The 14,889-nt window shown below is 39.7% G+C and overlaps 1 protein-coding gene across 2 annotated transcripts in view; it reads right to left on the minus strand.

The window, feature by feature from the left end:
• The window catches only part of sphkap (SPHK1 interactor, AKAP domain containing), a 113,564-nt gene that overhangs the window by 59,757 nt on the left and 38,918 nt on the right, over window positions 1-14,889 (minus strand). For both annotated transcript variants that reach the window (XM_016661553.1, XM_016661554.1), the window contains exon 2: window positions 13,972-14,059. In XM_016661553.1, coding sequence (XP_016517039.1) covers window positions 13,972-14,015 — 44 coding nt within the window. In that variant the 5' untranslated portion in view covers window positions 14,016-14,059. The remainder of the gene's footprint in view (window positions 1-13,971; window positions 14,060-14,889) is intronic.

Consider the following 14,889-nt stretch of genomic DNA (forward strand, 5'->3'; position numbering starts at 1 on the left):
CATTTAGGATCATATAAGTAGATAGGATATGCAGAGTTTACATAGATTTCCTGGTGGAACCAAGGAAAACTCGAGTTTTCCTCAAAGTTGGAAGCCTGATAGGCAGGTTGAGGACGGAGCATTTTGCTTCCCGTGTTTTCTCAACATCGTTCTATTTTCCTCCAGTGAACAGACGAGCAAAGAGCCAGAATGGGCCAGAAATTACACTCTTACTTTTTTATTTTTATTTTTTATTTATTTATTTTTTTAATCTCACAGAGATGAGAAGCAAAAGTTGATAATGAGCAGAGATTGAAAGACGCATCAACTAAATTATGGGTCTAAATTTAAATACCATCTGTCCCTCCCTCAATTAGATAATCCCGTCGATAAAAAGAAGAATATTAATCTAGGACAAGCATGCAAATCACCCATTAAAGTGTCAAACACTGCATGACAGTAAAAGTGGCACAAGAAGTAAAGCTCGGGGTTTGTTTCTGTTCATTTTTAGAGTGTAATATGTTTTTGCTTCAGAAGAAAATAATGCCGAAAATGCCGTAACCCATTACAGAATTACAAGCTTCACAACACAAGCTGCTTTGTTCGTTTGTCTTCACAGAACTGCCCTAACCTCATTAACACTATGCAACAAAGTGAGTTTAAAAAAATGTAAACACTCTGAAGTAAAAACTCAAAGAGCAAAGCAAAAAAGGAAAAAAAAGAAAAGAAAGAAAATTGTATTTCTTTGTGAAGTCTTCATCGGTCAGTGTCTGACGGTCACTGAGAATCACAACCTTTTCTGTCACTGTTGGTCAGACGTAGCTGTGAGGAGCATGCGTCAGCAGGCGCTGGCCAAAGGCTTCACAAACGTACGGAGGAGGAAACGCAGCCAGCATCAAGAGAAAACCTTATTAACATTCACAATTAACATGAGGAACAAATGGACTAACAGGTGCTTGGACTCCACAATCCACTTATTGCCTGTTACTGGCAACAGACTCGACGAAGGTCAAAGCCGAGTCATAATTAAGGAGAGCTATGCATTATGGCAAAACAAAGGGGAGACTGAGAGCTCTCTTTAAAGGTTAACTATGCAGTCTGTTGTGCATACTACATCTAATAAGCAAAACAAGCCTGGGCTTATTTAATTAAGAGCCTCTAACATAAGCAGAAACATGATGGAGATTATTACTCTGGGGTGCAGGATCATAATGAGTCAAAGGCATATACTTGTGAAAGAAGTATTCTCTGATCTTATAAAAAGTTGAGTTGTAAAACATCAGTGTATAATAGTAAAGTGTGTATTTTTGTATATGTGAATGTTAGGAATAGTCCGACTCATGACGAGACATTGATATATCCACTCTGAAAGGTATATATTTAATGAAATATAAAGTTTCATTAAACAGTTAAGCTGTACAGTATGTGCACGGACACCAAAATGCTTCCTCGATATCACCGGGCATTGTCCCTGGACACTTGACATATCAGCTGCACAGGTCCGATGTGGCGGGGAGGAAGCAGCTGTGACATTATGCTGCTGGGGCACTGTTTATTTTCTCTTAAAAATAATTACGATGTATACCAACAACAACAAAAGCATAATTAATACATGTGAGAGATCTGAGACTTGTATATTATTTGCATGTGCAGGTAAATAGTTCAGGAGATAAATGCTGTTTTAGTGATAGAGACCAGTTCAAGATCAACACATAAAATATTTTGACCTTTTAACGTTTGGTGAAAACAGACTGATTGTAAGCTGGGACAGGAGCTGGACAGGAGCTGGGACAGGAGCTGGACAAGAGCTGGGACAGGAGCTGGACAGGAGCTGGGACAGGAACTGGACAGGAGCTGGACAGGAGCTGGGACAGGAACTGGACAGGAGCTGGACAGGAGCTGGGACAGACCTCAACGCTGAGGAAAGAGCTGAACCAAAAAACAACGCTCTGAAGGAGCTGGACTGGAGCTGGACAGACCTCAACGCTGAGGAAAGAGCTGAACCAAAAAACAACGCTCTGAATTTACAAGTCCAACTTCAGCTATGGCCAACACATGTGAATCATGACAACTAGATCCCAGGTACAAGCAACTAGCATGAGCAACTTCATTGGGGTAAGTCGTTAAAAATGGGCTGAAGAAATCCATTATGTTGAGGACACTTGGAGAACACAATGGATGAATCCCTATTGTTAGAATACACAAAGACTGCACCTTTATTATTTATGTCTATACTACAGGAAAAAAAGTACCAACTCTGGTTGACATAGAAACTAGGTTTTCCTTCACAACACACGTGAAATGAAAAAAAAAAAAAAAAAAAAACTACAAAGGCTAATATCTTAGCTGCAAACTTTCACATGCAGGAAAAATTTACGTGTCATGCAGCTTATCAAGAAAGAGTCACATAAAACTGGTTGCCACTCAGAACGGATTTGGACAGTGTAAGTTGATATGCTTATAGGAAGAAAGTAAAAAAAAAGCTCAAATTATTCATATGGATAAATCAAACAAGCCACAAGATGGCACAGGTATTTCCTTAATTCTATACAAACATGCCAAGGTAAAGGTGAGGGGAACAACTCCACATGATACTTTTTAGATAGAAGTTCATTCTTCCCCGCCAAAAGACTTTATGGTCCAATCTCAAAGGCAAGAGGCTAATTGTAAAAGCACTCATTGTCCTCCTCAATAGAGTCTAAACAGCAGATATGCTGTACACCCGAAAGCTGATCAGTCATTACCATACCTAGCAAAGAGTTCCCAGAGATCAATATCATGGTCCCATGATCACTAAAGCCTACTTCATTACCCCTGACTGAGAAAAGGACCCGACGCAGCGCTGTCTGACAGCAGTGGAAACAGTCATCCATCATTTATTGCCACCTATCAAATCTGCAATCACTCAAGGCCACAGTGAATGAGGGCAGCCACTGTGAAGACGGCTTCCTTTGGTTCAGAATCTGGTGCGCACACAACGCTGCACGTGAATTATGACCAGTCTGAATAAAGAAATGGTGGTAAAGATTCCCACTGTTTAAAGATTCATAAAGAATGGGAAATATTATGAATGGAGAGAGGGAGAGAGAGAGGCGTGCACAAGCATTATGTCTCATGTGCAAGATTTATCAGCATCATTTATTAAAATCTGGGACAGGTTGGCCATCCTGGCTGCAAGAGGGGAGAAAAAGTCTTTCTGGCAGCTTAGGAGGCATGAAATCACCTGGTGAGAGAGGGGATAACACAGATGAATAAACTGTGAGTGGGAATATTAATCTTAGGAAAACATCTGTCCTCACGGAGGAGGAGAACGGGGAGAGAGAGAGAGAAAGCTCCCAGCTGCAGCTGACTCACTCCGCCTTTCCGTACTGATCCACGCTGCTTCATCAAACAGCCAGCCTCCATACGCAGCCCCATTTGTTTTCTCCCCTTTGGTGTGAGTTTGCGTTTGGTTTCAATCTGATGCGGTAATGTCGTGCTTTCATGTTTCAGTAAACACATACTGTATATACGATATTCTTTTTCCCCCGCCTGAAAAACAAAACCTCCGAAGCAAAGTAAACATTATTTTGTCTGTGTTTCTCCTTTTGTAAAATGGAGTGTAAACATAATTTGCAGTACTTTTTTTTTTTATCTTAGATGTTACACAAGCCAAAAGCCTTCAGAAGTCTATTCAGGTGCCTGAGGTCAAAGGCCATCCAATGACTCCAGGAAATATATAACCCTGTAATTTGTTGAGGGCTCAAGGATGAAAACGTGTTTGCCCCATTAAAGGCCCAACCAAGTATTGAGTGAATAGAGATAAAATATATTTCAGTAGGGTGATAATTCTGTTAAAAATCAGATTGTTTACAGCCTGCTAAAAACCAGCCCCTTACTCCAAACTTTGGCTTATACAGAAGGTCTGAATCCTCGGATATTGAGAAATGATTGCTTGCTGGAGGCGTGGGCTCTGCTTGTATTTTGACTTTACCCAATCGCTGACATTTTTCATGACATCCGCAATGTGCCAGCTTGACAGCGAAGAAGGCTCTCCATGAAGCCTACAGGAAACTGTGTGAGCTGCAAACAACCAAACCCTGCAGGAAAGACAGCTGTGCAGAACTGACCAACACCCTTTCCAGAAAAAATGTCCTAAACATTCCTCTTGCTCCAATTTCAGCTTCTGTGTGTTTGGAAAAGTGGTTTCATTCATTTCCTCCACCGTCACCGGTAAGCTAGAACCAAAGGCGAACTACAATTCAAAAATCATATTGTTCACAACTCCTCCTCCTTCTGTTTGCTGATTGGCCAGGATGAAATGCATCCTGAGGAATCAAACTCAAATGGACAAATCCCAGGTGGAGCAGAAAGTAGATTGGAATTGAACAGAATGATGGCAAGGCTGGCTTTTTTTTTTTATTGATCTATTCTAATTTTTGATACGTGCAATGAAACTTTATAAGTTTCACTTTCTAAAATGAGTGACAGTTGTTTTGTTTTTTTTCCTTATTTATCTTATGGGTGTCATTCTTTTCCTGAACCTGTCAGCAGTTGCAACAAAATAACGATAAACATCATTAATAAACATCTGGCAGGAAAAATAAAAAAAATAAAAAAATAAGTGTTTGGTGAAAAAACATTTGAGTGACAACAGAGTGTGTGCTCGGTGTGGCAAAAAAAAAAAAAAAAAGAAAAAGCACAGCAAACGGTGAATAAAAATATTCTTACTACACTGTTTAGATAGGACGGCCCTCCTACGCTCCCCTTTGCTCCTCTCACTTGCTCTCCTCGCTGGAGGCGGCTGAGTGCTCCTAATCAGCAATCATTTGAAAGGTCATGAAGGAGATGCCTGTGGGAAAGGCTGCTGGCTGGAAGCTAACAGTTTGTCTCAGTCAAACTGTGTAGTACGCTGGCACTTACAGAGTTGCAGTTTAACTCAGTTGGCTTTAATATCGCCTTCATGACGTCGTTCATGTAACGCTATCCGGACCCGGTATCACGACGGTGTTTCACATTAAATAAACGAACAGACACCGTTATTCTAATCGCCTCGTCGTAAGAGGACTTAGACCAATGAAACAAGATTCAATTAATGAGATCAGTGGCGCTGACCAGCAGGAGTTTTTGGCTTCACGTCATTGCATTCGAAGCAGATGATGCCATCGATTTTAACTTTGCGACAATAAACGTGATATATATTAATTTTATGTATGTGAGAAAAGTTGTATGTTCACTAGACATTCTCAAAAAAGAAAAAAAACCTAAAGATATTGCTAAATTAATGAAATCTCTGCACTAAATGGGTTCATTCCCATGGTAGCACGTTGTAATGTCACAGCAGACTGCAAAGTATTTTGTCTATTTTGTCAGACCAACACTAAGCGGTACAATAAGTGTGAAGCAGAAAGGAAATAATATATTTTTTTATTTGACCTCTTCATTCTGAAACCCCTAGATAAACCATCACAGTGCACACAGTTTGTGGATATGGTTGTGACAAGTTCAAAGCTGGGTTAGGTTGTAAAGTAAAATCCCATCTCTGAACACACCCTGGAGAATAATAGTTTTATCCATCGAAAGGAAATGGCACAGCTGAAAACTTACCAAGACACGACTGCCCAACAAATTTGACAATGCTGGACAAGAGGAGCATCAAATAAAAGCAGCTAAAAAGCCTAGGGTGCTCTGCCGTAATGGCCATTGAGTTCTTGATCACCTCTTATATAAGTTCTAATGTTGATGAATAAATCTGGTTTAAAGTTCTACAAATGATTCCTTGTCTAGTTTTTTTCTCTGATGCTCACTGACCTTTAAGATCCTTCAAAGAGCGATTTAAACTAAACTCTGGCTTCCAATCAAGCTGAAGAAGCATCAGTGGAAATCAGATGCTTGATTTTGAAAGTAATAGCTAAAGGAGTGAGCACTTACGTAAACAAAATAAATAAATAAATAAAAAAAGCAAAATCATGTGCTTGTTGGTCTCTTCTTGACATCCAAGCAAGAAGGTAACACCTGGACACATCCTGGTCCTCTGTCAAAGCACCCATTCCATCACTTGGACAAAGTCTTTCATGTGAGCTGCGAGTGCCTTTACTGTCTCTGTGTCTATTGAGCCCACAGTAATATTTCCATCACTCTCTTCATTTACATGTGGACCTGAGCTTGTTAGGCTGACATAACTGCCCCAGGGGCATCACCAAAATAGCTGCTGCACGCCAAAGCTTGCCTCCACAACAACTTTATAAAAGATTGCTTCCTGGTCTAGAGCTGTAACTTGCTGAATTTCACATGTTGCTTGGCAACCTCGCAGTGAGGAGAGGATTCAGCCACAATAAGATCAAAGTCAGCATAACAGCTTAATTAGCGAGCCATAAGACGCCGACGGGCAGAGCCCCAAATTTAGCCTCGTTTGCAGTCGTTCAGCAAGCACAAACTGGCTTCACGTTATTGTCGAGTCCACTTTTATGTCCCAGACAAGTTAAAGCGATCAACCAAAACTTTGTATCACCGTCTTTGACTAATTGCACAGACTGATTTGAACAATTTGCGCACTTTAGTGGAGTTTGTAATCGAAGTATAACCAAACTGCCTTTTATAATTGAGTGGGATGAGATCCAGTCTGCGTACTGAGAGGTGCTGAGACAGATGGCTGAAGCCAGATTCACTCAGGCGTCCGACAACCACAGTGAGGCCTCCGGTGCAGATACAACAGGGTCCATCTGATCCTTAAAACCACAGAGCATCTGCTGAGGCAGTTTGCTGTGTGCAGTGGTGGGACTATTTGTACGTGTTCATGCAGGGCGAGTCGCATCCGTTCTGACTCGTATATGCTTGAATGCAATTAGAAATGTGAGCCAGTGTTTGAGAGCAAAACTGCATATGTTCCTTCCTGCCCTCTGACATCATCAGCAGGAGCTAACTTGGCAAAAGACTTTGCATATCACCTTGTAGAATATTATACCGCAATAAAACCCACAATAAAATGGAAATCTCGGATCATCCCTGTGACACATTTTGACATCAGCAGGGAAATGGGCAAATGAGTTCATCAGACCGTTTTCAACTTGACCCCATGGCCAGAAACTAAAAATCAGCGTTTCCTCTAATCAGTGAACACACCATAAGTGCTAAAACATGGCACTAACAACAACACCTTCAGTGCAGAAGCTGTTACTGAGAGAAGGGAACACAAAATATTTCAGTATTTGTGAAAACAGAGGAATATGTCTAAGAAGCTATAGATTTTTTAAAAAAATAAAAGAGCAAATCGGCTTTGCAATCAGACAGCTACAGTAGAAAAACAGACGTTGAGAGGATTTGTTCTTGTATTTTTCCCATAGAAGACTTTTTCAAAAATGAGAGGATGCCACGGGATTTCAAATCGTACCTGTACTGTGTATGCTGAATTAGCAAAGGGACAGTGTGACTGGGAGCTGTCTTCACCAGATACTAGTAAGAGACAATGTGTTAAAAAATAAGTTCTGTATCCTTGAACTTTTACCTCTTTGTAAATGATGATTTTGCAGGTGCTACATTTCAACATTTATCAATTATAGTTCTTAAAATGAAATCAGAATCAGAGGCGCTGTGGTGGCCCAGGGGCAAAGCACAACCCACATATTGAGACCTTGGTCCTTGCAGAATGCAGATACGTTGGGTCAGAATAAAAGATTATTTGTAGAAACAAAGGCAAAAAATTATAGATTGGCACAACACACACACTCAACTGTACTAATGACATTTTATTTAGTACTTTTAAATTGATTCAAATAATTAGAATAAATTGGATGAATAAAAAAACATAAGCCATAATGTACTGCTGCTCTACTGACTAGAGACTCCAGTCCTCTTGCTTTTATAAATTCACACTGATATGTTATCCTGAATCAGTACTGAGAGTTATCATTGTCAAATGAATAAAATGCATTGCTTAAATATCACAATACATTTTCTAATATGCATATAAAAAAAGCAAAATCATGTGCTTGTTGGTCTCTTCTTGACATCCAAGCAAGAGATCTGATCTCTCTTAAACACGAGAGATCAGATCTAACACAGTACCCGTCTCCAGCTGCAAACCCTCAACGTCCTCCTGCAGGACAACACAACTTTTCTTCTAACAAAATCCCCTCCTCGCTGCTCTGGAAGTTTCAAAATGTTACCTTGACCTTGGCTTGCATTTTTCCCATAGAAGACTTTTAATAAAAGTCTTCTATGGCTTGTGTGATGTTTACTCCCGCTCATACATCAGAACTTTTTCAACTACGCGCATTGGTTTCAAAATATAAAGCCCCCAGTCGGGTCTTATGGCTAAAAATCAGCTTGTTTTATTTATTTTTTTTTCTAATACAAAAATAGCACAATTATATGTGTCATGACCAATATTTTTTTTCTTTCACTGATTTGCTATTTAATCCAATCTAATTCAAAAGACAGCTATAAAAAAAAATGAGGTGAAGGAAGGACAGAGGCAAAAAGCAGAGCAGACAGGGAGGACAGCATGGCTGCACTCAGAGCCATTAGTGCAGTTTCGCTTAATGATAAACTCAATCATGCAGAGAAACAAAGAGAGGAAGATGAGAGAAAATCATTGCTGATTTACACCTGCTGTTAGACATCCCATCTTCTCTCTGATTAGAGACTACTTCAGGCATGGACCCCGGAGCAATAATTATATGCTTTCTGTGCCACACACCTGCGTGACAAGCAACAGCTAGATCCAACCAAGGACACAGCACTCACAAGAAGAGCTCTTGATTTGTGTCAATTGTGCAATTTTATCATAGCAAAGCCAGCATATGGGCTTTAATAAGGGGGGATCCTTTCATCAAGCATAAAGTCAAAGTTCTGCAGAGATCTCAGCTGGATTACTGTTTAGCTTCAAATTACAGTCAGATTACAATGAATAAAAAAAAACATGAGTCCAATGTATTGTGAAAAAAACAATTCTGCTGATGCCAGAACGTTTAGTTTCACACAAAGTGTCTTGAGAAAGTCTCAGTCTCCTTGAACAATACTTTTAAAGTCTTGCCACAGATTATCAGTCAGATTAAGCTGTGGATTAGAGCTGTTGTGCTGCAGAAGGATAAATCCCCACTCCAGTGTTTGACCTTTGACACGTTATTTCATCCAGAATCTCCCTCAATCCATCTATCTCCATAAACTCTGAACACCTTCCCTGTCTCTGCTGAAGTGCAGCATCCTCACAGCATGATGCTGCCACCACCATTTTTGAAGTGGTGGTAGTTTTTTGCTACTCACAGACTGAACTCAACATGCAATAGTTTGGTTCAATCAAACTATTTACCAACTGGGAGATTCTTGAATCTGCGTTACATTTTATAAAGACTGAATAAATCGACAAGTCACGCTTCTAATTCTTATTGGAAAAATGTTTCTGAATCCAGGTATCATTTTGTTTTCGTTCTCCAGTTTTGCACTTCTTTGGTTTGATTGATTAAAAAATTTCCCAAAAAACACAAATAAGCTTGTGTGACGTGACAAAATGTGAAAAGGTTTAATGGAGAAGAATAATTTTGCAAGACACATTAAATTGAAACTGTGCAGTCAGTAAATGCAGCACAAAATGTGTCTATAATACATTTGGTGTCATTTTCTTGTAAATTATGTATTAGTTAATTATTTTTCTGCATTACTCACTGAGGGAATTTACTGCATTCAACGATGAGACTGACAGCTCTCCAACATGACATATGCGTTTTTTTAATGCGTTTTTCCGATGTGTATGTTCACTTTTACATGAAGACAATAGGGAATTTAATCATAAAAAATAAACAGATCTGCTTGTTGGAAGCACCATCTGGATGCAGACTTGAAAAACATTTAGATATTGAATTACCAGTGCTGCTTACTCCACTTTACTGCTGGTGCCGAACAGCCATATTTCTGTATGTGTTTGTGATAAAGAGAAGATATTTTTACACTCGAAAACCTAGTTTTCAAGTGATTTTTTTATTCATTTATTTTACAAAGAACACAGTATTTATATTGGACAATTTTAGGCAAAGTTACAAACACAGCTTGATACCAATATTAGGTCTACTTGACAGATGAGTATTATAAATCTCTGAATCGCACGCGAGTTGCGCTTTTATACGTTTTTTCTTAATCCATCACCAGTTTAATTCTTCCGCCTCCAACAGCTTTAGCACCATCCTAACATGGTTAACAAGGATATTTAGCAGTTTACTGCGCCATATTTGCATCATTACTGACAGCCTGCTGTGATTGTTTATATATTTTGCCGACCAAAACCACCAAACTGGACCACAGTTTGTCAATTTATCACAGAATGTGTCACATCCAAGCTCTTAAAAACATGGTTTAATTTTTCAGATTTAATGAGAAACTTAAGATTTCCATTACATGACAATGTAACAGAATTATAGCTGTAGAAATGCAAGTCTTCGAAAAGATTAAGCACCATGCAAACTATGGTAGAAATAGTTTATGGTCGTCATGGAAGAGAGTTTGACCAAACTCTGAGCTGCTAAAGCAACCTTTTTCCTTTTTTGTGATGCTACTTGTAACTGATTAAAGTTTTGCAGGGAAATGCGTGATTAAAATAAACATGTTGAGAGTTTTAAGTAGTAGGCAATGTGTATAACTTGCACTGAAGGTCTGTGCAGACACAAACAAAACATGAAATATTGCTAAGTTATGAAGTTTGAAGTCATTAATTGTCCCATAAAGATGCTGAGTCCAAAATATCTGCACAGACTTACTGCATCGATTGAAGTCGTTGCTGCTCAGGATGGAAAAAGTAGTTAATAGATTAAAATGTGCAGTTACTTTTTCTGCTATTTTCTCCCTTCTTTAGTGAAGTTATTATTAAAACCTGCTCTTTGTATTTACTCAGCGTTTAAAAGCATCCGTTCTTTTGGTAAGTTGTTAACATTTAAGTGTGGAAGCAAATGGAAAAAAAAATCCGCAGAGAAGCAATTTATTTATGAGTGCCAGACACACCACAATGTCCACTTTATAGAAGCCGACTGAAGCGCGGTACTTACTCACATTTAATAAGAAGTCAACGCAGTGCAACAACCTGTGTTAGTGTGCAGAGCGTGTGGACTGCTGGACTGATGTTGCACAGTTTGGTTGAATCACTCAGGCCACTCGGTGATTCCCACAACTACACCGACTGAATGACAATAGGAAAGAATCTAAAGCCGATTTTTTTTTTTATTCACACAGATGTTGGCATCACAGATTTCTTTTGTTTAATGATTAATGAACATTGTTTTTCATCCACTCTGTATGGAGTGGATGATGCAGTGCTCTGTGTGTGTGTGTGTGTGTGTATGTGTATCCATCCACACACAAAGCAGTGAAGGATAATGCACCTGTTTTATTCAAAGCAGGTACAATTAGACCCATTATTATCTTTTGTCCTCCCGTTTGTTTCTGCTCGTTACGTCTGTATAATCTTTGAGCATCTGATGCAGGAACTCCTCCTGCCCTTTACAACTCACCGCCTCTGTCCTCCAGCTTGCTTATTATTGAAGCTTTATCTCAACGTCAGGTTGGACTGGTTCATAATAGATCAAGCTGCCTTTTCTGACTGAAATCTTTGCTAGATTCTCTGGACTGATTTATAAAACCGACAGATATTTCGCCACATTTACAGATAAAACCAGCCGTACGCTCCTCTTCAAAGACGTTTGAAGTATTCACAGTTCATGCTGTTGGAGTGTAACCAGGTTATACACAGAGCTTCAAAGAGCCAGCAAATAATTGAAAATGACATTTAACCTCACACAGGTTGTTATGTAGCTGGTCAAAGGTTTAGGACTGAAGCTGCAAAAAAGAAATCCAGACAATAAATCTGAAAGTGTCAAAACAGGAAATCTTATCGCTTAAAAAATTCATGCAACATAGTTGATGTGAATGTTTTCAGCGGGCTCTTGAGATTGTTGATCCACATGGTATAGATGGCTTCACAAAGAGCATCCGTGATCTGGAACTAAGGTTCTTTCTTTTAAAACTCCCTTTTCGTTCATCCACAATTGTTAACTGGATTTGGATCAGAGAAACGCGCCAAAATAATCCAAAAGATAGATGTTATTTTCCTGTCGTTTACTTTGACCCAGTCATGACTGCAAAGACGAGGTGATTCAGTCATGAACAATGCCTGCTGCACATCTCCACGTAGCCAGCCTAAAGCTCCAGTGTTTTAAAAAGCTCACAGGTCACCGTGGCGCCTCTTCCACTGAGTTACATAGAAAACCTCTCCAACAAAATATCATGTCTGAAATACTGGCAATCATTAAGAGGCTCCGTGCATTTTTCTTTTCTTAATCAAAGACTAAAATTTTCTCCACCTTCCACTATTCTTTGTTTGGTGCTCCTTTGCAAAGTCCAAACCAGCAACTTTTTTTGTTTTCCATTCCCTTATAGATACTATCTTACGGTTGTTGGGCTGCAGGCAGAATGAGTACGAACCTTAATTCGGGTCAAGAAACGTCCTATTGTCTTTAAGGACAGCTCGTCAGGCCCTCCAGCTCAGTGTAGATAAAGAGTTTTTGAGTCTTTCACTGAACTTTTTGTCCCATACCCTTTGGGATATTTTAAGAAATCTGCAGTGACTTTCATTATATGTCCACCCTTGGCAACAATGGAGCATCATGAAAGGTCTTGCTTGTGCAGCACAAAAATCCTGTCACGCTTTCAGACAGAAACCTTTGTTGCATTTGTCATCAGGGGCTCATGATGGCTAAAGCAACAGAAAATGACACGAAAGCCAGATTTATGCACAAACTCTGTACCATCTTCACTCCTAAAAAAAATGTTTCCTCTTCTTTCTTCTGTTTTGCCTGTCTGCTAATACGCCGTTAAAAATGCTTTTAGAGAGTGCGAGTTCCTTTGTGGCCTACAGGTGATTCAAAAAAGAATTGCACACATCATGAAAAACACGTCATTTTAGACTCAGCTAAGGCAATCATTCACTTACCACGAACAAAACATCTTCAGTATTACATAAAACTGCACACAGCTCCAGCTCTCTCTCCCCCCCCCATCTGTCCTATTTACTCTCTGCCTGACAAGAGATGGCACCTGTTATGCAAGCCTTCACTGCCGAGACATTGCTGCTGCTGCTGCTGCTGCTGCTGCTGTTACTGATGATGAGGGGTATCTCAGAGGGCCGTGAACTCTCAGCAGACTGCCATGCATTAGTGCTTCTTGACAAGGTCTCCCCCCTCAGCACTCCCCGCATGTACAAGTGCTTGCCTTTTCATTTTTCTCCTTCCCCATCCCCGCTTGCCTAACCTCGGGGAAAATCTGTCTCTGGCCCCGGTGATAAATTGCTGCAATTAAGTTCAGTAATCAGCCCAGCTGGAGAAAGACTTTGGTGAGGTGGTGCAAGAAAAGTAGCCTCCTATGTAGAGAGGAACTAAAATACCCTTGTGAGAGATTTGCAATAAATTTACGTGATAAAATATTGTGGCAAATCATATCCTTCCTTTCTTTGTCTTTCACAGACTGGATTGTGAAAGTAACAGGCCCAAGAGGGGAAACTCACACGTCGCTCTCCAGCTCAGTGTGGAGCGTCCCAAGGCGTTTCCAGTCCAGATGACACACACAGCCTGTCTATAGGAAGATTCAGGTCTTCCTGTGGATCTGAAAGCCTCCTAGGGAAGGCGGGGAGGAGCCCAAAACCACCACAACGATCTGTTTGCATTTTTTGTTCAACAGAGAAAGAAGCTAAATGGGTAGCACTACAAGAGAGAAGCTAAATAATTATTTTAAATGTTCAAGTTTTAGCTCCACGGTATATTCTCCACAGCAAAAGGAACGACAGGAAGATCTTTCACATGACTTGAAAAGTTTTACAAATTCTAACATTAAAACACAAAAAAAACATATATATTGAGATCTGAAACATTTGTGGCTCTTCAAAGAAAATGTGTCATTTAAATGAGCCGCTCCTGCTCGTGCTTGGTAAATGGACATGGATCAACATGTTAGTACACCAGAAGGCGACCGTCTTACAGCTCAGTGAAGCTCCGCAGAGCGGTGACCAGCAGCGACAGCATCTTCAGTCTGGTTTGTCCTACGACTTCCAGTCAGGGTTTGTTGCCTGAAACACACAAATATTCTCAAATGAGTAAAAGAGCTTATCCAACAACACATCCGCTCTCTGTGTCAGCATAGAAGTTTACAGATACAGATGGGGCTGCCTTTTTTCTAGGCCAGCTGTCTCTTGCGTAACTTTTTTATTTTTTTTTAACTATCTACATCCAGCAGGTGTTTTGAGTTGTGGACGTAAACAATATAAAACCAATGTAGGGCACAGCAGCTTGCTTCCACTTTTTGCCAGGCACTTTGCAACATACTATGACAGAAGTAAAGTCCATTAAAAATGCCAACTTTGCATTAAATTGTCATTATTTACAAAATCATGCAAAGTTGGCACGTTTAATGGACTTTTAATGCAACTTTTAGAGCAACTTTGCATTAAAAGTGTCATTATTTACCGAATGACACTTCATGACAACTGTCATAAACATTCATAAAAACTCCTTCATGTTCATGACAGGTGTTATGTCATGTTTATGACAGTATCATGTCAGTCTTATTCACACCCCTCCAAATAAAGTGTTACCATTGTCTCTATACACAGGCAAAAAAAATTGAGGGCAGAAAAAAACATCAAGCATGCTTGTTTGCAAAATAACTTTGTAAAAAAATAAAATAATAATTTTAATGCAGTCACGTCAGCAAGGTTCTTACGGTTTGCAATGTTTGGAGTCAAAAGATCAGTTCAAGCCTTTAAAATATTTGGGCCTAGTTCAGTAATATCCTGATGTTTCATGAAACATGTGGTCATCCAGTCCTGTATGTGAAGAAAATGTGACTGCTTGTGTGCACTGCTCCCTTCACACCCACTGTACATTTTTGCTTACATTG

The sequence above is a fragment of the Poecilia formosa genome, unplaced genomic scaffold, assembly GCF_000485575.1.
Source record: "Poecilia formosa unplaced genomic scaffold, Poecilia_formosa-5.1.2 Scaffold335, whole genome shotgun sequence".
Taxonomy (NCBI): Eukaryota; Metazoa; Chordata; class Actinopteri; order Cyprinodontiformes; family Poeciliidae; genus Poecilia; species Poecilia formosa.